Source organism: Drosophila nasuta, chromosome 2R (assembly GCF_023558535.2).
Source record: "Drosophila nasuta strain 15112-1781.00 chromosome 2R, ASM2355853v1, whole genome shotgun sequence".
Taxonomy (NCBI): domain Eukaryota; kingdom Metazoa; phylum Arthropoda; class Insecta; order Diptera; family Drosophilidae; genus Drosophila; species Drosophila nasuta.
Genome location: NC_083456.1, coordinates 28,747,107 through 28,768,670, shown reverse-complemented (window position 1 = coordinate 28,768,670; position 21,564 = coordinate 28,747,107). Strand labels below are relative to the sequence as shown.

The window sequence follows — 21,564 nt, the reverse complement described above, 5'->3', positions numbered from 1 at the left end:
GAACATGTTTTGGATCGAGGCATATTAATCATGGCTACGGAATGGAATACATATCGCGCTAGCTTTTGATATTGATTTATTATTATGTTGAAAGCCGCAAGCGAGTGTTGAGATACAAATGTATCGTCGAGATACACTTAGTCAAGTGTGTTGAGTCACTGCCAGCCAACAAGATGTACATACGTGTTAGGTATCTATTATTATGATGGAACAATTCAATTACCAGACAGATTCTTGCCAGTAACCTGAGCTCTCTTTCGTTCCCTCTTACTCTCTTTCTCTCTCTTTCGCTCTGTGAAGTTCATCAAACTCAAGTGAGCCGCGTTTTGTTTGCTTGTTACGAGCAGTGTAACAGTTGGGAGTCTGTACTTCGAAGTGTGTGTGTATGTGTGTTTGTGTGTGTGTGTGTGTGTATACCACATTCTTAGGTAGGCGGCAAAGGGTGCTGGAAAAGCGCCCATTGATTTAGCTACGACTATGTTATATATGAATTTCCCAGCAGCTCACGCTTCAAAGCTCAACGATCTCTTTCTGCCATTCACAAAAAAAAAACGAATCATTACAAAATGTTTTTCACTTCGTTCTTTTTTTGGGATTTTTTTTCGGCTTGAATTTCCATATGCAGCGTGCATGTGTTAATGAAAATTCCAAGAATCGAAGGCTGGCTGCATCGGTGCTAAATGTGGGTCAACAACAAGACTAACTGACTGACTGACTGACTGACTGACAGAGAGACTGACTTTGACTATTGTCGCCTATCGTTTGGCTATCGTTTTGACTAGGCCAAATCAGTCAGTCGCAGCTTGTTTATTGAATGCCCATTAAAGAATGCCATCCCACTTTTAGGTCTCTCTCGTCTATTCGGTTACGGCCTGACTTTGACTTGAACGTCGAAGACGACTTCGACATGGTTTGCGACTGTGGATTTTGGGTTGTCGTTTTGGGTTTTTCTCGTGTTTGCATGTGATTGACTTGTGGCTAGTACCGCAGTCAGTCAGTCAGTCAGTCAGTCAGTAACTACACATGGGAGTTGTCTGACCGATATTCTGCATTCATGAGAAATGCTGCTTATTTCCTGTATTTCTTTTCGGGTTTATTTGCCATAAACTTTTGTTTAACCAACTCGTTAAATTGTATGCACTGCTGCCCCGTTAGACTTGTGCCTTTTATTGCTGCACCTTCAAAACTGTTTTTGGAGGTGGAGGCGGAGACGGGGGAGGAAGGAGGGAATGTGAAAGTTAACACCTCATTTTTGAGCAGATGCATCTGAAAAATGTATTTGGCCCACCCATTTGAGTGAGGCCATTAGCACTCGATCTTTATTTATAGCGAATGCGAAGGGAAAAAGGCATTTGCTTAATCGTAATTGCAACTGCAAATGTATCTCTACTCTGTATCTGTATCTGTATCTGTATCTACAGCTCAGCTTGCACCCTCGCGTTGCAAATGAAATTGGTCATTGCATTCAATTTCAGTTTCAATTTAAATGGCAACGCATGACTCAATTGAATTTTTCGGACACCCCAAACATTCATTTGTGCCTGCCTAATTGAATTCGTTATTCTGCAAACTCAGAGGATGACCCCTGACCCCGGACAAGTGCAATGCCAGCTGTTGCCAGCTGATGGCAATTTGTCACAGCAGCAGCAGCAGCAGCAGTGACTGTTTTAATTAGCCTTCAGCCTGCCAAAATATATCGACAAGTGCGACGCGTCCGAAGGCTCGGCTCAAATGGGCAAATTTATGGCCAACAGATAATAGAGAACACAAAGAGAAAGACCGAATGACATCGCATATGTGAGCAATCCAATCCCTGGTTGCGGAGGGTTGCGGTCTGGCTTTAAGCACTTTGATACTTAGAGGATACTTAGATACTTAGCCTGGGCCTAACTGTAATTTATGTTGACATAATAAACCACTTACCGGCTTGCGTTAACGCTGGCAGCATCAGCAGCATGGCCAAACCAGACCAACACACCAGCTCCTCGAGTCCCAGCGGACTCGAACGTTTTCTTGTCATGGCTTTGCTTGTGTGTGTAACTGCAAGAGAGAAAGAGATAGAGGGGGGAAATATGTACTTTAGTATGTGCTTTTCTATTCATTATTATTATGAGGCTGTCGACTGTCGATTGATCCATTAGATCTTTGACACCCTGAAATGCCGACGTTTAACCCTTTCACACAACAGAACAGAATAACAACAGCAATCAAATCGAGCCACAATATGTTCCTTAAACGACGGCACTTCATTAAAAAAGCATGACAGGGCACATGTCCTTTGCTTTGCTTTCCTTTCCATTCCACTTCTTTTCTTGCTTTTTTTTTTACAAATATTTCAATAGCCTCAACTGCTCGACAAAAGCAATTTACGTGCACAAACAGCAAGCAAACATTTTTGGGAGGGTTTGAGATTTTTGTTGTGCACCGTTTGTGTGTGTGTTGACAGTGAGAGAGATGCCACCAAGCAACCACCACCAACGGTCAAGGGAATGTGCGGGGGAGAGCATCCCCTCGTTGTGTGTCCTGTGACTGGATGTTTTTCTTGAATTGTTTGCGGAAATCACTTGTTTGCTGATTTGACAGATGTGCAATTTTCCCTGACATCGCTCGCAGGCTCAATTGTTGCCGGATGACAGCAAAACTTTGCTCTCTGTAAGAGGTCAGCCAAAGCTATATATAGCACTACTATATATACCTATATATAGAGATGAAAGTCGTCATGTTGCGGCTGTGTATTAAACTTGTAGTTCTCTGATTGAAAATGTCAGCTACACGCCCAAAAATACGAAATACGAATCAAGTTAGAGCCAACTTCAGTTTACTTTTGTTGTTTGGGGGGGATTCTCCTTTTCTCCCTTCCCACCTCATGAATGTTGCCCTCAAGGCGAGAAGTAACGGTTATAATTAGCTGGGGCAGCGGATATCACAGCCCATATCAGTTGACATAATGCCATAAAAGATTCGACTCTAGTGCGTTTCATATTTTCGTTTATTAGCCAAAGTTTGTTTCGCTTTTTTTATTTGCTTTTATGCGCCTTTAATCAACTCCCAGGAGATGCAACACGTGAGTGCCGTCGCATTTGCACTTTGCTTTGGGGTTGCTGCCAAAACCAAGACGTGCCTTTTGCCGAGGGGAGGCGACACAAGAAATATGAGTGGGAGGAGGGGGCGTGGTTGTAGGTGGAGGGGGCGTGGATGCGTAAGTTATACAATTTCATACATTAGCCAAAAAGCAAAGAAAACCAATAAAAACGTATGAAAATAATACGACTGCAAAACAGTGGGACAATTGCGCGAATTTGACGACACAATTTATCGATAAGTACATGATGCATGATTTATCGCTGGTCATTTGATAGGGAGTCGTCACATTGACCTCTCTCTTGCCCATTTGTTCATTTGCTCTTCATTTGAAATCCGAGTTGCATTTGCTCGCTAACGAAACAAGCAAACAACTGAAGCAACAGCAACAGCAACAGCAACTTCTGCGAGTCCACAGAGAGCGCGATGTTGTCTCATCATAAATGCGCGAAATGTGCTCATTAAAATGCAGGGAAACGGCACACAGGCGAGTTGCAAGTTGCAAGTTGCTCGTTGCTCGCTGCAAGTTGCAGCCCCTGGAGCCACAAATTGCATTGCTGCGTGCTGTGGCAGAAGCAAACATCAAGGTGTATGCAACACACGAAACCAAGTTGAAAGATTGCTCCGTTGTGGCTGCCAACGTTTCGCTCTCTTCAGTTGATCTGCGGCTCAGCTTTAGTTTGCGGCATTTTGATGACGAGTTGACATGACGAGCGACAATAACAATAATGATAATCTCACACGGGGCCGCCGTTCAAATGATGATAATAATGATGCTGCTGCTGCTGCGAAGTGGTTGCTGTTGTTCTTGCTGTAACTGGCAACTGGGCAAACTGACAACGGAAGCGACACAAACTGGCCATTAGTTGCTGGCCAAAATGGCACTTGTTCTAAAGCTATTAGCAACACACACGAACACGATGGCTAGCAACATGTGCTGGCAACTTGTTGCAGCAATTATTGTAGCATCTGCAGCAGATGTTGCTGTCGCTGTTGCTGTTGCTGTCGCTGTGGTTGCTGCTGCTAAATGGTAAACAATTTTACGGCAGCATTGAGTATTTGGGTTAAGACCAAATAAAGGGGTGGTCAGCCAGCTGGCCAAGCGAGTGTGTGTGACACAGAAATACGTTTTGTGAATGAAGCGCAGATGCCGCCAAAAAGTCAGTTGCACTCTACACACACACACACTCACAACTTTTACCCAATGCCAAAAACAATTGCCCAAAAGCAGCCACAAAGAAAGAGACAGTGACGAGACGCAGAGAGAGAGAGCGGGAGAGAGAGAGAGGGGTCGAGTGGCAGACACACTAACACATAACGCTAAAAAGAAATATCGGTCATGGGAAATTTGCAAAAGCAACAAAAAAAAAACACAAAACAAAAAAATAGAAGACTACTCGAGACAAGCCGAGGGCCGAATGGCAATGTATCATCATCAGCTGCAGCAGCCTCTTGACCAACAATGGCAAGCCGTTGCTGTTGAGATGCGTTATGCAGGCAAGCCAGGAGAGCAGGAGAGACTTGCAGGCGACTTGCGTCGTTGGCTCATGCGTGCAGCAGAGATGAGAGACGACGAACTAGAAATGCAAATGTTTACACAGCCACCCGAGTCGAAGAGGAAGACTGAAGACTCGGATCACAAAGCAAAAGGGTAAGCACTGGACAGGCAACTGTTTAAGGTTTAAGCATTGGCTCCATTCTGGGGAGAGGGGAGTGGGGGAGGTAGCCTCCTAGCACACTAATATAAATGTATAGCAAAAGGCTGAAATTTACATTTTACAGTGCCTCAATGGAGGGTGGGAAAATTTCCACATGCGGCAAACATTTTGACAGTGGAGAAGAAAACTTCGTTAGCATATTGTATCAAAAGGTGTCTCTTGTTAGAAAGAGCACTGAGGAAGAGACTGAGACTAAGGTTGAGACTGCGACTGAGACTAAGGCTGAGAGCTGTCTCTTGTCGATTGTCTGTTGCACTGTTGTCTGCTGTTGTCTGCTGCTGTCGACTGCTGTCAGTTGCATCTTGAGATTTGTACCATGACCCACAAATATACTTTGGCGCACGCATCTAACAAGCGACCCAGCAGCGATCGATGCAGCTGGCAATTTGCAACTGCAACTGCGATGCGGCTTTAATTGGATTCTGCTGTGGTATCAAATTGACATTTAGCACACAATATGCGGCTGCAATTCCAATCGATACCGATCCCCATCTTCGCTTGCAGCTGGCTGCTGGCTGCTGGCTCCTGGTTGCTGACCTCTCTCAGTCGGGCCAGGCAATCAACATTGGCATCCACATTTCCCCCTTTCTCTCTCTCTTGATGCTGTTGCCAATTGCTTTGGCTAGCTTATCGCATTACACATTGATTGCTGCTGTTACCTCAGTTGTTGCTTGGCGTTAATTTGGTTTTGTGTTCTGTGTTCGCATTGGCCATTTAACGGTTGCTGCGGCAGCAATTGCAAATTGCATTTTTTTGTCTTGACTGCATCATAAATCTGCCCTAACACCTAACGCATACTTTTGGCCAATTTGTGGCTTGCCACTTTCCAGCGACCCTTCTGACAAATTTGCATATAATCGAGCTACAAATATTGCGCCAATGAACCAGCTTGAACTCTCGACTCAACTCCACTCCACTCGACTCAACTCGACTCAACTCGACTCAACTCGACTCGACTTTGGCCTTACGAAATGATCGACCTTGCAGCTGAAGAAGTTGGCGACTCGCTGTGCAGCAAAATTAATAAAGCTTTGGCCGCACGATCGACAAACATAACGGTGTCTAGTGGCAAAGTCGGGCCGTGGCAACAAACCAAAAAAACAACAAAAACAAGGAAGCTAAGGAAATGTACTCGACTTTGAGATACCCGCTACGCATTTTGAATAAGAGAAAAACTTTGTGGTATTAGTTTTAAAAAGTACCAAATAAATATACCACAAAAAAAACAGAAATGTATATAAAATGGCTACATTCGGTATATTTATATAGTACTATATTAAAAATATATCATGAAGTGATAAAGTACTTAATTTAAAATATACCATGGAGTGAAAAATATACCAAATTGTCAACCAAAGCAGCTAAGCGGAGGCAGAAGTGGACGGGACAACAACTTTAAGCAAATACCACCAAAATACTAAAAATATACCAGATGCTATACAATGAAAATATACCATAGAGTGCAAAATATACCAAATTGTCAACCCAAGTAACTAAGCGGAAGTGGAAGTAAGCGTGGAAAAATTGAAACAAATATACCAATATACTAAAGATATACCAAAGGCTATATTTGGTATATTTATATAGTACTATATTAAAAATATACCATGGAGTTATATAGTACTACGTACAAAATATTCCTTGGACTGATAAAGTACTACATTCCAAATATACTATTGTAAAATGTGCAAAATATACCAGATTGTCAGTCAAAGCAACTAAGTCCTGTAGGAACTAGACGTTTATGCTCCTACAAAACTATGGAGGCACTAACTTATAATACCCTTCTATCCTATGGGGTAGCGGGTATTGAAAAGCAAACAAGCAAAAGGCAAACAATCGCGCCAAATGTAAACTATGCCTCACAAGTCCGAGAAGACGAGTCGAGTTTGAGTCGAGTCTCTTCCTCGGCAAGAGTTTCCTATACAGAGAGTTGGAGTCGCCAGCAACTCAGTCGCTGAGTCACTTGTCAGCGACAATGCGGAAGCTGTTGCTGTTGCACGAGCAGCGTGCCCAGTGCCGCCAACGCCAGCAACAACAACAACAGCAACCACAGCAACAACAACAGCAACAGTTGCTGCTGCAGCTTGTAGGCAATTTGCCATTTTGTGTGGTGCTCTTGGCTTGGCCAACAGCTGAACTGGATTAGTTGCTAGCTGGCTTGTTGGCTCTGCTTTGATTTGTGACAAATCTTGATGCCAGCTACCGTGCTGCTGCTGCTTGCCTGCTTGCCTGCAGCATGCAACAACTGCCACACCATATATGTATGTGCAACAGCAGCAACTTCAGTTTGTGGTGTTGAGTCAGTCAGCACACAGATCGTGTGCTGATTTGATGTCAGCATAAATTCTACAGCGCGTTGTTTTTTTCGCTTTTTTCAGTCAGTTTTTTGTTGCCACAAATTTCTCTTTTTCTTGGGGTCAAGTTTGTTGCCAGGCAAAGAAGCGAGAAGCGAGAAGCGTTCTAATTTCACTGCTGCAGCTGCAGCTGCACTCGCTTAATTTAAGTTAATTCTTTTTTTCTCTCTGTGATTTGACTAATGACCCAACGCTTTTTTGTTCTCTAATTAAAAGCTATAAAACATTATGACACATTGTGAGCGAACGTCCGATACGTGTTTGTACATTTGAAACCTCAACAACAACAAAAAAAACCTAAATCTTTGACTCTTTTTTTGGATCGACACCCACACGTGTCGCTTGTCAATGTTATACAACATTCAAAAGTCTATTTCGCGAAATTTCAGCAACAAACATTGAAATTCATAGTCAAAGCGGGCAGTTGAATTGTCGACTTTATTGATTTTGGCCACGATGAGCAAACTGGTTCTAATTATGCCAGACAGTTGAGCTGAGCTGTCCTCCTTCCTCCCCTCCTCCCCCTTCTCAGGCATCTCTCAATGCCCAATTACAATAGTTGTTGCCCAGTAGCCGAAACAGAAAACAGTTAGTAAACGTTTGCTTGTTTTTGTTTTTTGGCTACGTGATTTGTGAGTTCAATTTTTGAAAAGTGGATCATTGCGCGCGTTTTTGGCGCGTTTCTGAGCAGAGAGCAGAGAGCGAAGAGAATTGAGTTGCTGCTCATTAATATGATTACTCATGACTGTGTAATTTGCAGTCGCGTAAATAAGTGAAGTGTGTGCCAAAAATTTGTTGTTCGATGATGGGGATTGAGATGATGCTCAATTCAGTTTGGACACAAATGGGGAAATGCCCGGATATAAGTTGATTCGCAATTGCGTTTATTTAAAGCCATGTGATGTCATGGATTGGAATTGGAATTGGAATTGAAGTTGCGACTTGTGGAATTGGAATTGGAATTGGCGTTTTTCAAAGGTCCAATCTGCAAGTCAGCAAGACGCGATCATGAGAACTAAACTGACTCATTGATTGGCCAGCTAAAGCTTAGAGCCTTAGAGCCAAGATAAAGATGTTAATGCCTTATTGTGCGAACGCAGCTCGAAAGCACCAATTGAAGCTCAGTGAATAAACAACAAGCTGGTCCCTACACACACACACACTGAGAGAGTGTCTTCCTGGCACCCAGACAAAGACGAAGGCGAAGACTGAGGATAGAGATAGAGTAGAAGAGAAGACGCTTCGAGGAATTCACTTGACTTGGCCAGTCTAATGCTTCAACCAGGAAATGCCAATCAATGGTAGGAATATGCGTTTTGCCTTGATACAGAGAAACTCCTCTCGTAGAGCACTCAGGCAGGCAACACACAAACACACACACACAGGCCACAAGTTGTTGCAAGTTGTTGCAAAGAGTCACCTCGACAGCGGCCTCGACCAAAACAAATAAATTAAATATTGCATTAAAATGTACAAAATGAAAAACGTTGCCTTTTTCAGCTGATTTGAGGCAAGCGAGTGAGCTAGACAGAGAGAGGTATACGAAGAGGAAAAGAGAGGGAGAGAAGTTGTGACTGCATAGCGGAGACTTGGGCAGGGTTCAAAGCTGTGCCTGTCAACTTGAAATCGCACGTTTTCCTACGCGCTACAAAGTCGCGTCGCCGATCAAGCCCAACCTGTGTATGTTGTGTGTGTGTTGTCCAGACCAGACTTCTCTCTCTCTCTCTCTCTGTCTCTGTCTCTCTCGCTCTGTGCCCTCTTCGGACGTTTGCGAAATGTGCTAAAATATGCATAAACAGCTAAGGAACAGAGGAACGTTGCTGCCGCTGCAAGTTGCAAGTTGCAAGTTGCTGGAGTTGAATCTTTTGCTGTTGGCTGCATATGAGTGAGTGTTTTAAATCATGCTGCCTGCCAAAGTCATGATTCATATACCGTTAGCTGCTCATTTCCACACAAATACGAGAGTAAATGCCGAAAAGGAAGAGACCAAGGCGAAGATCAAGACCGAAGTCGAAGACTCTCCACTTGAGAAATAATTCAAAAGATCGACGGACTAAACGGCGCCTGTGGCTATCGCATCAACCTCATCCTCATCCTTGGCCAAAAGATCTTCGATAGATCGACAGATCACAGGTGCTTTAACGTCCCAGCTTCTAATATGCTGCTGCTGCATATTAATCACCCAGTTTACAGTTCACTTTTTTTTTCATTTTTATCCCGGTCCCGCATAAAATTGCCACGATTTTCTTCTCAATCTATTTTTTTTTGTTTGTTGGCTTTGGAAATTGTTACACGTGCAACGAAATAATTAAAATGATGGGCCATCATTAACAGATTGAACGTGAGATTTGGCTGGGGCCAAAGAAAAAGTAACTCAAACCAAACACACACACACACAAATATTTTGTTGCCAGTTTCACTTTTATTTGACTTCCTGAAACGAGTTTACTTGTCGTCATGCGTAATGCAAATGAAAGTGTTCTCTCACTAAACGCTGCCATTAACATTTAGTTAAAAGGGCTAAGCAAAGGAAAGTGGTCAAACAGAGTTTTTGGCCAGAACCCTTTCACAGTTGCCTCGCGGCATATTTTTGTGTTGTTGGCTTTGCTTTCGGCCTCTGTTCATTGCACTTTAAACTTGGGGTTATCATTAAAAATACAAAAAAAAAAACGTTGCTTCCGAGAAGGTTTTTTTCTCTCTATCTCTCTCTTTCAACAATAACAAAAAGCAAAATGAAATGAAATTGAATTTCATGGCTGTCATCTTTTTTTTGCTTTTTGGGGGTATTTCAGTTATTACGCAGACATCATCTACTCGTTAGCAGCAAGTGGCTATTAAAAAACAAGTCAACATTGTTTTGCGTTGGGCCTATTAAACGTGTCGGGTTCTTAGAACTCTCGCAGCAGGTTTTTCCGCATTTATGAGTCGTTGTTTGTGGCAAGGAGGGAGTGAGGAGAAAAGAGGTGGAAAGTGCTGTGTGTGTGGCGGTTAAGTCTAATTAAAGAGCATGTCCGGTATGCGCCCACAGCCACAGCAGCATATTGCTGTGGTCTATGCCAAACTATAGAATCTCGTTTTTATAGAAGACGTATCACATCAAATTTTTTTGTTGCGGGGGGAATTCTTCAGGGCACTAAATAAAATTGTGATATGACTAAAGGCCAAAGTGATTTCAGCATCATAAAGCAATCTAATAACTTAAAGCCAGAGAGAGAGAGAGAGAGATTGAAATAGAAAGAGAGGGATTGATGTGAGGGAGATTGATGGAGTGTCAGAGTACGAACAGAAAGGGGGCGGGAGAAGGCCAATTTTTTTGGGGGGGTGGCTTTGGCAATTTGCCATATTAAAATTGGGAATTTATTTTTCGGCATTTTTAATGCAATTTATTAGCGCTAGCAAATTGACTTTAAATTGATTTTTTTTTTTTTGCTGCTTGCATACATAAATTTACTGCTGACATTTTGCCCACATAGAGAAGAAGAATTTGCTATAAATTTATAACAATTGCAACCTCATGACATTTTGCATATCGTAGAGAATTTTGTCATTGTCAATTGTCATGTGACAGTCGTATAAGTAAAAGAATAATACAGACGTCCAATTGCAAATGGCAGAACATTTATTATATCGGTTTCGGTTTTCGATTGGACAGTTTTGTGTGTGTGCAAAGTGCATTGTTTATTTACGAAGCGAAGCATGTCAACTGTCTCGGCATGAAGGTTTAATTGAAAGTTCATAATGCTTAAAGTCGTCTCTCTATCTGTGTTGTCAGAGAGGGAGGAAGAGAGGAGTAGGGAACGTAGTCCCTCTGCAGCAGGAAGCCACAGGAGTTGGCACTTGAGGGCAATGGAGTCAAGTATGCAAACAATGCAAAAGCGGCAAGCGTTGGAATTTTGTGCACAAGGATATGACAAAAGAAAGTAGAAAGAAGCAGCTCAGCTCAGCTACGTGGCTGATGACACGGACTTCAATAATGAGGCGCCAGATTGGGGGGAAGCAAAAGCAAGGAAACAGCAAGCTGCTGTCTGACTTTACCACAACAACGAGAAGAACAAGAAAAAAAAAAAAAAAAGGTTGCGTCTCCATTTGCCACTCGAGTTGAGGCACGCATCTGTCTCACTCTCTGTCTCACTCTCTTTCTCCTCTGACTGACTTCAAGGCAACAAACATGCTGCTCCTGTTGCAGCCTTGTTTTCTTGGGCTGCGCATAAATTAGATGCAGAGCGTCAGAGTCGACGTTTTTGCCACGCCTCCAACAATTGTTCAGTTTGCATTTGCTACCTTTTTGCGACTCAATTTGCTGGCTTTATTGTCTTCTCTGTGTGCGGCTGCTGCTGCTGCTGTTAAATTATTTATTTATGCAAATTGAAGCAGTTAAATCACTGCAGTTGCAACTAGCTGCAATTTGTTTGCCAGCCAATTTATCATTGCATACTTTTATGGGCTGCACTGCAAGTTTTGATGTCTCAATTGTCGCTGCAAATTTTACGGCCAATCTGCCAACTGATTTACATACCTGCAATGGAGAGAAGAGAACAAAAAAAAAGGGAGTGAGTAAAAGAGAGTGAATAAAGTGATTAATAAAGCTTATTGTTTACGCATTTGCTGTTGATTGTTTGTGCCAAGTCATTAGTTGACATTAAGCTGGTACTCGAAACTCTAACAAAAATGAAATGTAAATCATGCCGACAACAAACAAAACGACACCACACAAAAAGTAGAAAACAAGAGTCAAGTCCACGAATTTGGGTCAGCAACCAAAACAAGCAGCGACCACCGACCAAAAAAACAGAAAAAAACAACAACAATCAAGTCAAACGTGTGTCAGAACAACAAGCTGAACCGCAGCGACGAGTACGTCATGTAGTTTAATTGAAATGATTTATGTAAAATACTCGCATTTATTTCCTCTTATCAAACACACAAACTCACTGCTGACTAATCTCTCATCTCTCCCCAGCCGGGGGAAAACTACAGTGATCTGGAATTTTTGTATTCGCAATTCTGAATGAAAAATGAATGTGAAATGAATCGTATTTTAAATATCAAAACAACAGATAATGCCATTAAATTAATCACACATCGTTTATCTAGCGATATTTTTTTTGGATATTGATTCATTAAGATAGCTAGCAATCAATCTCGATAGAGAAAGTATCTTTTGGTTGCATCTAAGATTGGTTCTTCATTCTCGTATGCAGCTTCATTAGTTATGCCCTAGCCGAAGAGTGCTCAATAAGAAGTTAACTGTGCTTTTTTTGCTTTTTTATTGCTTACTTTGCTTACTTTTATTTACAATAGAAATTAATTTCATTCAAGCAAACGCTGAAAGAAACATCTTCGAAAACAACAGCAGCAGCAGCAACTGACAACTGGCAGCAAAGTATTGGCCAGAAGCTCTCCCTCGAGCTCTCCCCGTCGAACCCGTTCACAACTCGTTTAGACAATTTTCGTTTTGCTTCGAAACGCTTTGCTGATTTCTTTTGCCTATTCAGCTCATGGAACTCTGGCTGAAGCTCTTCTAACTTGGCCAACGGCGTGGCGATGGCGACTTTTCGCATATTTTCTCACAAAAGAATTTCTCGATTTATATATTTCGGTTATTTCTTTTTTTTACGCTTTATCGCCATCGATCGAAAATGGTCAAGAGAGAGAATTTGATTTTTGTGGCTGGCGGGCAATTGCAGCTGGCGATTGAATTAATTTATGGGCTTTTGGGATTTTCAGATATTCCATTTCTATTGCCAAGCTTCGGGTTTTTTTTTTGTTTGTTGTTTTGAAGTCACAGCGCCGTTGAGTTAATTGTGGCCACGCATAACTGTTATTCGCTGCTTTTTGGCCCGATTCGAGCAACGCATTAGTTTGACAGCTAATAAGCAGCAAATAATTGGCCAAAAATGAAATCAAATTACACTAAACAAGCAGACAACAAATGCAGTCGATGGTTGACACCTTGACCGCGTTGGCGCATTGAATTTACAACCAATTGGCCTTATTGGCCATTATCTACGCGAGCGCGCTCTCTCAAATCGAATTATACTATATATTTTCTATCATTTTTAAGTGGCATGCCGAATGCCAAAAGGGTTTTTTACGACCAGCCATTAAAGCCAACTCTATTCTCATTCGCATTCAACATCCTTGCGGCACATAAAATCGTTTTAGCCTAATGGCCAGGCATATAAATGTGCATGCAAATTTGCATTGGTTAAGTGCATTTGGAGTGCCTGATAACTGGCATTACGTATACGACAGATCAGCCCATTGGCAACTGCAACTGAATTTGATTCAGAATCGAAATCTGTGTCGACTTTGTGTGTCCAATGTGTTCAAAGCTTGCACACTTTTTCTTTCTATTGCCCAGACACTTTCTTTGGCTATTGAACTTAAAAGCATCTGCAGCAAACCAGATCGCTGCCCGCCCCGAAACAAGCAAGAAGCCAGCAACAACAACAACAACAACATCGGTGGCAGTGGCACCAAACAAAACAGCATAGAGTAGCCAACAATTTGGGTTAGAGAAATTTGCGCCCCGCGACACACTTTAAGCAGCGTTGTTTGCCAGTTGCCAGTTGCCAGTTGGAGTCGAGAGTCAAGTTCTTGTGGCAGGTAAATGTGGCATACCTCGGAGTGTGTTCTATGCCACGCTTTAACCTTGGCGTTTGGGCGTAATGCGGCATGGCAAGTGTCACTCGTAATGTGCTTAGTTGCGCTTACTTTCTTTGCAACAACAACAACAACAACTGCCACTTGGGACAGCAACAACAATGCTAATGCTGCACATAAACCGATTTACTCAATTATATTTGAAAAATCACAATGTTTCTGTTGCCTTTGTGCAAATCAATATCAAAAGCGGGAACAAAACAAAAGCCAAAATACGGGCAACAAATGACAACAAGCATTCAAGGTAAGCTTTTTATATATATATTTTGCCAAATTCCGAACAAAAAATGTATAATAATAAATAGCCGAGTATTGAATATTTTGAAAAGCCCGTTTGCGACCGTCATCGTTTAATTTGCGAGCTGTTATCGCAGCCAGCTATAGAGAGACAGAGAATGAGAGACAATTGATTTGTTGGCCGAATAACACACAAAAACGTACCGCTTGAACATGCATTTGGTTCCACATCGTAGCTGATCAGATTAATAGCAGCAGCAACCACTTGACTGCGACTGCGACTGCGAGATACATTTGAAGCTATTCGAATGCAGCATCTTTTCACTCAATTAGCACAGCATATGATTTGCATAATGCGGGAGCCTAATTTAATTATGGCTCATCTAACGGCAAAAGCAAAAGGCCAGCCAGATAGCTAAACAGGGCTAGAACAATGCGCCATTCGAGCTGCTTGTGACCCGGCCTATGATTATATAATTTGTCAGGTTTCTCAGACTCAGACTCAGACTCCTTCAGGTGCTGATGTCAGCTTTAGTCGCTGGTCTCATCATCAACTTAAAATAGTCACAGACCGCAAAAACTTTTCATGCCAGTCAATTAAGTATTTTAAGATCCTCCTCTTCGACTTCTTGTTCATGTTGATTATATTTTTTTGATTTAGTTTTTAGGTAAGTCACAAAAAGCGAGGAGGGGAGAGAGAATTCTTTCGCATTTGTCTTTTAATCTTTCTTTCTTTCTAACAGAAGCAGCAGCGCAAATTAAAATAAATTAACATAAAGTCAAAGAACCTAAAACCAACATCATAATAATAATTGCTCAGCCTCAACCTCAGCCTCGGTTGCAATACAAATTTAATTGTTATGATAATTTGGCAAGAGCAAAACCGCGTTGAAAAGGAAACCCAACAATGTCTCTCAGTGTGCATTTAATTAAAAAATTTTAGAAAAAAAAAACCTGGCGCACAAAAGAAAGGCAACAGGCCATAGAATCTGTAGATTTGAGACTCAGCCTTGATGGCTTGCAAAAAGCCATCAAAAATAATGTTGTTGATGATGAAAGCCGAGACGCTTAGAAAGTTCCATAAATGGTCATTGGCTTTGGCTTTGACTTTGACTTTGGTTTACTGCTAGCATCCGATATCGATATCCGCACGTGTCGCAGCGAATCAACATTAAGCATACGCACTGTGCGACTGCAACAAAAGTGATCTGCATCACAGTTGAACCGCAAAAACCACCAAACTGTCAAATTTGATTGCCTCGCAGAATTCTCCGTTCAGCACTTTTAATTAAAATGCTGCAGCTGTGCTCCAGAAACAAAAAAAAAAACGAACCACAAAACGGCAGAAGGAAAGTCAGTCTAGAAAAATGTTTGCTATTTGCCAAGCTCTTTTTTGTTGGCTCATCAATAAATCTGTAAAGCAATGAATGTGTGTATTTTGCTGCCTCTGGCGCTGCAGACACAAAACTCCCAACTTCAGCCCGAATTTGTCTATAAATCAGACAGTTTCCGTGCAACATGGTCAAGGGACAAATTTTGGAATAGAGTGCAACAGCAGCAGCAAAAACCACATCCCCAGACACCTGCTGCTGCTTCGACTGTCCCTGGCAATGGCCATGGCCAGCTGCCAATGAAATCTCTGGCCAAAACCAAATAACACTCAAAGTCATTTCGATTTCGGACAGCATATTGAACGAAAAAGAAATAGATAGAATAGAGGTGAGGGGAGGGAAGGAAAGGATGCGAGCGAGGGTCACATATTGCGGCATTTTATTTGCATTTTTTTATTGGCCCAACTCTCTGTGTGTGCTCTGTGCTTTTGGCCCAATGAAAGCACTATAAATATATCGTTTTGGCTCTTAGTTGCCACTTTTTTCCCATCTCTCTCTCTTGTTTTTTTTCTTGCTTTCCTTTCGCTTGGTCTGCCATAGTTTGTATTATTTATGGCCAACTAAAAGCTTTTACATGCGAGCAATTTTAGTTTTTACGAGTATAACAAATGTCGCGGCATGGAGTCAGGATGCCGTGTTGCCGTGCCACGTAAGTTGCAACAGGAAAAAAACCCAATGTTGGTGTGGGCATAAATTCTAATTAGAATTGCTCTTCAACTTTTCGCAGCCAGGACTCGAAGTCGACTCCACTTGCCTCGCAAGTGGCCGGTAAATGGCCTTTCATAAATTAAATAGCCAGGAAAAACTATTTTTATTTTTTTTGTGTTGCACAAAGGGAGCTGGAAGCTGAGGCGCGTGGCTTGCTTGCTGCTACGGTGTTGTGCAACGGCCCGCGGCGCCTCGCCAATTGTGAATGAATGAATGAACGAGTAAATGAATGAATGCTTGCAATTTGCGCTAACAGCTGCAGCAGCAGCCGCCGTTGAGGTTTTTTTTCTTCTTTTTATGAATGAATAACTTTGAGCATTAACTGGCTGGCTTCACTACACGACTCTTTGGATCGTTGCTCGTTTTAACGCCTCGTTGGCTTTTTTTTTTACTTTTAAATGCAACAATACATAATTTTTATTAATTGTCGGCACACTAATTGAAATCCGCTCGAGGCTGACAAATAAAATTAAGCAAACAGATTTAGCTTAAATTATTTGCAATATTTCAATCAGCATTTAAAAAAAGAAAATGCCCAAAAGGGTTGAGCAAACAGCTTTTATTATTTATTACAATAACTAACATGGGGAGTCATCATCTAGGCAAACAAGTTAGGGTCGCTGATGCGAAACTAGTTTAATCCATTGCACAACATTTCTACAAGTGCATATCATTGATTTAAATTGCAAATTAATTGCAAAAAAATATTACATTTAATTGGAAGTGCAATTGACAAACGGCATTCAAATTGTAGAAATATATTTATTTAGTTATAAGCACAATTTGTATAAAATAGTATTTCATATTTGAAATGAAGCACAAATTTATAAAATAGTATTCAGAAAATATTTCTTGAAATTTTTCAAATTAATTTGACTAAATTTTCATTTTAAATTTGATTTCAAAAATCTATTTTGTATTTTCGGAATTTTTTTTTTCGTTGTCACATTTCGTACACAGCTGAGGCGTTTTTTATTTTAAGACTAGGATCCCAGCAAGGACACTTGGAACTCACCTTTATCACTCAAGAAACAGCACAATTTGTTTTTTGAACAGAATAAATTCTTGTTCAACACTTTGCCACTTTTGTCTGCAGTTTTTTTGTTAATTTTTGTTTTAATATTTTTAAATATTGCTTTTTAGTTTCGTTTTGCACTTTGCACAGTTTTCTTATTTTTAATCCTTTTATTCCTTTTAAATGCTGTTAAACATTTCGCGCACTGATTTGATTAGTTTTTTCAACTTGCTGTTGAATTTATTAATCACGTTTAGTATTTTTATATTTTTTATTATGTTTTTTTTTTTTAATAATCCACTGTGTCAATATAGTTCGTTAGCTTCGTGAATTCTGAAAACTGTCGTCGAATTTGACAATTTTGAGTTGAAGCTGTGCTGCTGACGATGACAACACGAGGGTTCTAATGTTGCTGGTTGCTGTTAGTAGCTGATGTTGCTGTTAGCTGGTTGCTGTTGGCTGTTGTCTGATGTTGCTGGTTGGCGGATGACTTGGCTGTGGAGGCACCACCAAGATACAACCGCTTCATAAAATTCAAAGAGACTCGGACCTAATAGCTTCTCGCGCTTATTTATATAGCCTATGCGGAGCGGCTTTTACTGAAAAACTCATCGACAGCGACAGCGACGCCAGCAGCAACAGCATCGAACAAGCAGCAACAGCAGCAGCAACAACAGCAGAAGCAGCAGCAGCTTCGAACGAGCATGCGAAGCCGGGCCGAGCCAAAGCAAACGGTGAGAGCGCCAAGCACACTGTGTGGAGAGCAAAAGAATTTTAACACATACACAGACACAGACACACAGCGGCAGAGGCAGCGACAGCGACACAGACACACAGCTAACGACAGCGACGACGACGACGCCAGCAGACAACGCTAACGTTGACGGCGGCAGCGACACGTGAACGCAAACAGACATACAAATACAGACGCACACACAATCACAGACACCGCAAACACACACAAAGTCAGGGCTACAAAGTTGTGGATCACGCCGACGACAACGACGACGACGAAGCCGATGACGATGACGTCGACGCCGGCGCACAGTGTCCGTGAGCAAAACAATTGAACGATTGTGAATTAAAATTCAAATTCAAATTTATCTTTTGTTTAACGACAAATTAAACGATAAACAAATAAACAAATTAACTGCGTGCAAATTTAAATTATTTTAAAACGATTTACTGATTCTTCAACCATAAATTATAAGATAGCTTTCAGCGAATATTAGGATACAAAGCCAGCAATTAAAATGAACGGAACGGAATCTATTGTCATTGCTAATATAATATATGCACTTTCTTTTCATAGATTTGTGCAGACATTAAGTGAAGTACATGATTTGGAAAGTAGCCAAACAAATAAATTAAAATTGCAGAGTTTAACAAGAAATTATGCAATCAGCAATTGTATAGAATAATACTTTCTTAATCGATGCTGCTGATAATTTTAGATTATTTTTAGAAGGCCTTCGGCAGTTCTTAAAAGACATGGCAATTAAGAAGAAAGGAATATATTAACGTTTGAAAATGCGCACAATCTTATCGTAGATATCTATTAAAGTTAAGTAAAGAACATTATTGGAAAGTACCATTAAAAATAAATTCAAATTATAACGGCACTGTTCAATAGTCCAAAACTTAATTGTTATGGCAAATACGTTGGCTATGGACAAGGTCAACTTGGTAATTCAGGTCTTTAGAAAAACAGAAAAGAAAAGATAGATAAAAGATAAGCAATCAATTATATATGCAGATATGCCTGAAACTTCTTCATTATAAATGAACAATTCTATGCAATAATCAGAGTAAAATTTAATATAGTCAAAAATTAAGTCAAACTCATTAGTGAAACATACGTAAAGTTAATACGTAAGCCATGTAAAAAAATTTGAGTCATGACAAGAACATTGCTTTTAGAACTTTGTGCCCACTGTGCGTTGACGCTATTAACGTCATGCGTCGACTGCACTGTGGTCAATGAATAAGCGCTGGTATTTCCAATGGATTGCAAGAATGCATCACGCTTAAGCTTAAGAAATTTCGCAGCAGCAGCCGAAGCCGAAGCCAGCAGCAAGTTTGCATCCCCAGCGAAGAAGACGCCAACAGCGCTGTGGCAGCGACGCCTCGATGACATTGAGAGCGCAAGCCGGCTCAGCAGACAGAGGCTGCGACAGCGACCGAGGCCGCGGCAGCGACGCGAACAGCGATAGCGACTGAGGCTGAGGCTGAGACTGAGCGTTGGAGACGCTGCCATGTAACTTTGGCCAACAACTTGCAGCTCTCGCTCCACGCTCTTTGGCCAATACGTTCGTGTTGGCGGCGACGGCGGCGACGGTGGCAAGTTCTTGGCCATGGCCACGACGAAGAATTCGCGCTGCTTTGGCTTTGGCTGTTGCCGAGGCTGCTGCTGAGACTTCTGCTAGCTGCTTGCTACTCATGATGATGTTGATTGATATGGAGATGATGATGACGGTATGGTGATGTTGATGTTGAAGATGCTGCGTTCGCTCGCTTGCTCGCTGCTTGCAGATTCTTAAGCTACACAAGTCAGTCAGTCAGTTGGCCATTAAGCGGCGCTTTGCGGTTTCTGTTCCAAGCTAATGCTGCTGCTGCAGACTTAACAAATACATATACATACATATATATGCTTCTACTTATAAGTGTGGAGTATGTTTTTTAGTATTTTTTTGTGTGCTGTGCTGTGTTGTGTTCTTTTACAGGTGTTGGCCAGCGCCGTTTCTAATTAAGCAGCACTCGTTGCTGGCTGATTTGGACACTCGCATGGCATCGCACGCACTCCAAAACGAAGACGACAAAAAACCAAAAAAAATAAAAGAACTAAGAAGAGAGACGAGCCAACCGGTTTAGCCCACGTCCCGCCCGAGAGCACTTTTGAGGGGTGTACTCTTGTAGTTGGTGGGGGGGAAGGGGGCGTGTAACTATTGTTGTGTGTGGCGTTGTGCGAAGCTGATTATTGACCTTTCTTATAGCTAGTAAACAGCCTAAACTGGCCAGGAACACAGCCAGACAGACAGCAGTGGGATCCACGCGGAATTGTTTTGCGAAATTCTTTTAGCCGCCTTTTGTTTGATTTAATTAAATTATTTAATTACACTTGAAGTTGGCGAATTTTGCGGCTTTTCTTTTCTTTTTTCTTCGTTTTGTTTCTTCTTCTTTTTCCTTTTGCACTTGTGTCTGTCTATTTTGGCGACTTGGCGCTGACTTTGTTCGTTTCGTTCGCTTCGACGTCGCGCGCGCGCTCTCCACAACTCACACACCAACTTGGCTCTGTTCTGTAGTTGTCAGGAACAAAGCAAAGAACTTGCGAGACGACGACGACAACAAAGTACGCGACTTACAACTTCAAATTGAGGTACGGACAAAACCACGTCCGTTACACGACGCGCACGCTTCGCTAATGAACTGAACATTTCCGCTTTGCCGGCATCCTTTGGACCATTTTTGGTCTCAACTCGACTCGTCTCGTCTCGTCTCGTCTCGTCTCGTTTTTGTCCTTCGTTCATTTCGTTTACTTCGGTGGATGCTGCCAAACGCATTGCGCCGACGCGCGTCAAACATTTGAGCATACAATTTGTCGCAGTCTGCTAGAGAAAGAACAAAAAGAAAAGAAAAAACGCAAAAAAATCTCGTCACCCGCCCCCCTCTGCAGACCCCTTACTCCATAGCATGCCAATTCTAGTGATTGCCGGCTACGTGTTGCCGGCATTGTCGCTTGTCGTTCTTCTGCTCTATGTGTGTCCTCACAGTATGTGTGTGTAAGTTTGTGCGACTGTATGTAACTGCTGTGTGTAAGTGTGTAGCACTGTTTGTAAGTGTGTGTATTATGTTGTGTTCTTTCTGTTTCTGTTTCTGGTCCCGTTGTTGTCGTGCAATATTTTTTGGCATTTTCGCTTTATACGTGCAAATTTAATGGCAACAATTGGTGCGAAATGCCGGACATGCAAAAGAGAGCACTGAATGAACGACATCAACAGCAGCAGCAGCAGTAAAGAGAAGAAGAAGAAGGAGCAGAAGAAGAAGTGGGAGAAGAGAGAATGACTGAGGGAAGCTGTGTGTTGGGTCAACCAGCCATCGATGGCTTGGTTGTTGGTTGGGTGGCTTTGGTTTATGTATTGTTTGGTTGTCCGCTTGGCTAGTGCATTTCTAGTGTTTTGTTATGTTTGCCAGTTGAATTGAGTTGCTGTGTTGCTGTGTTGCCCTCTGCTTGATGGCTTGCCCGTAGAAACAGGGTCCAATTGATGTTGCCACCAATTGCAAGGTGAGATCAAGCCCTTCAAATGCTTTGTGAAGTGGCCACTTCACAAACTTGGCTTATTGTTAAACTACTAGTTGGCTCTGGCAAATTGCTTTTGAGCTGCTCAATCGAC

At 41.8% G+C, this 21,564-nt stretch overlaps 1 protein-coding gene across 1 annotated transcript in view; it reads right to left on the bottom strand.

The window, feature by feature from the left end:
- The window catches only part of LOC132784733 (mucin-17), a 38,293-nt gene extending 20,564 nt beyond the window's left edge, over positions 1–17,729 (bottom strand). Inside the window, exons 1-2 of the mRNA XM_060790557.1 lie at positions 17,174–17,729; positions 1,924–2,040 (exon numbers count right to left, since the gene is read on the bottom strand). Coding sequence (XP_060646540.1) covers positions 1,924–2,020 — 97 coding nt within the window. The 5' untranslated portion in view covers positions 2,021–2,040; positions 17,174–17,729. The remainder of the gene's footprint in view (positions 1–1,923; positions 2,041–17,173) is intronic.
- Between the last annotated feature and the right edge of the window lie 3,835 nt (positions 17,730–21,564).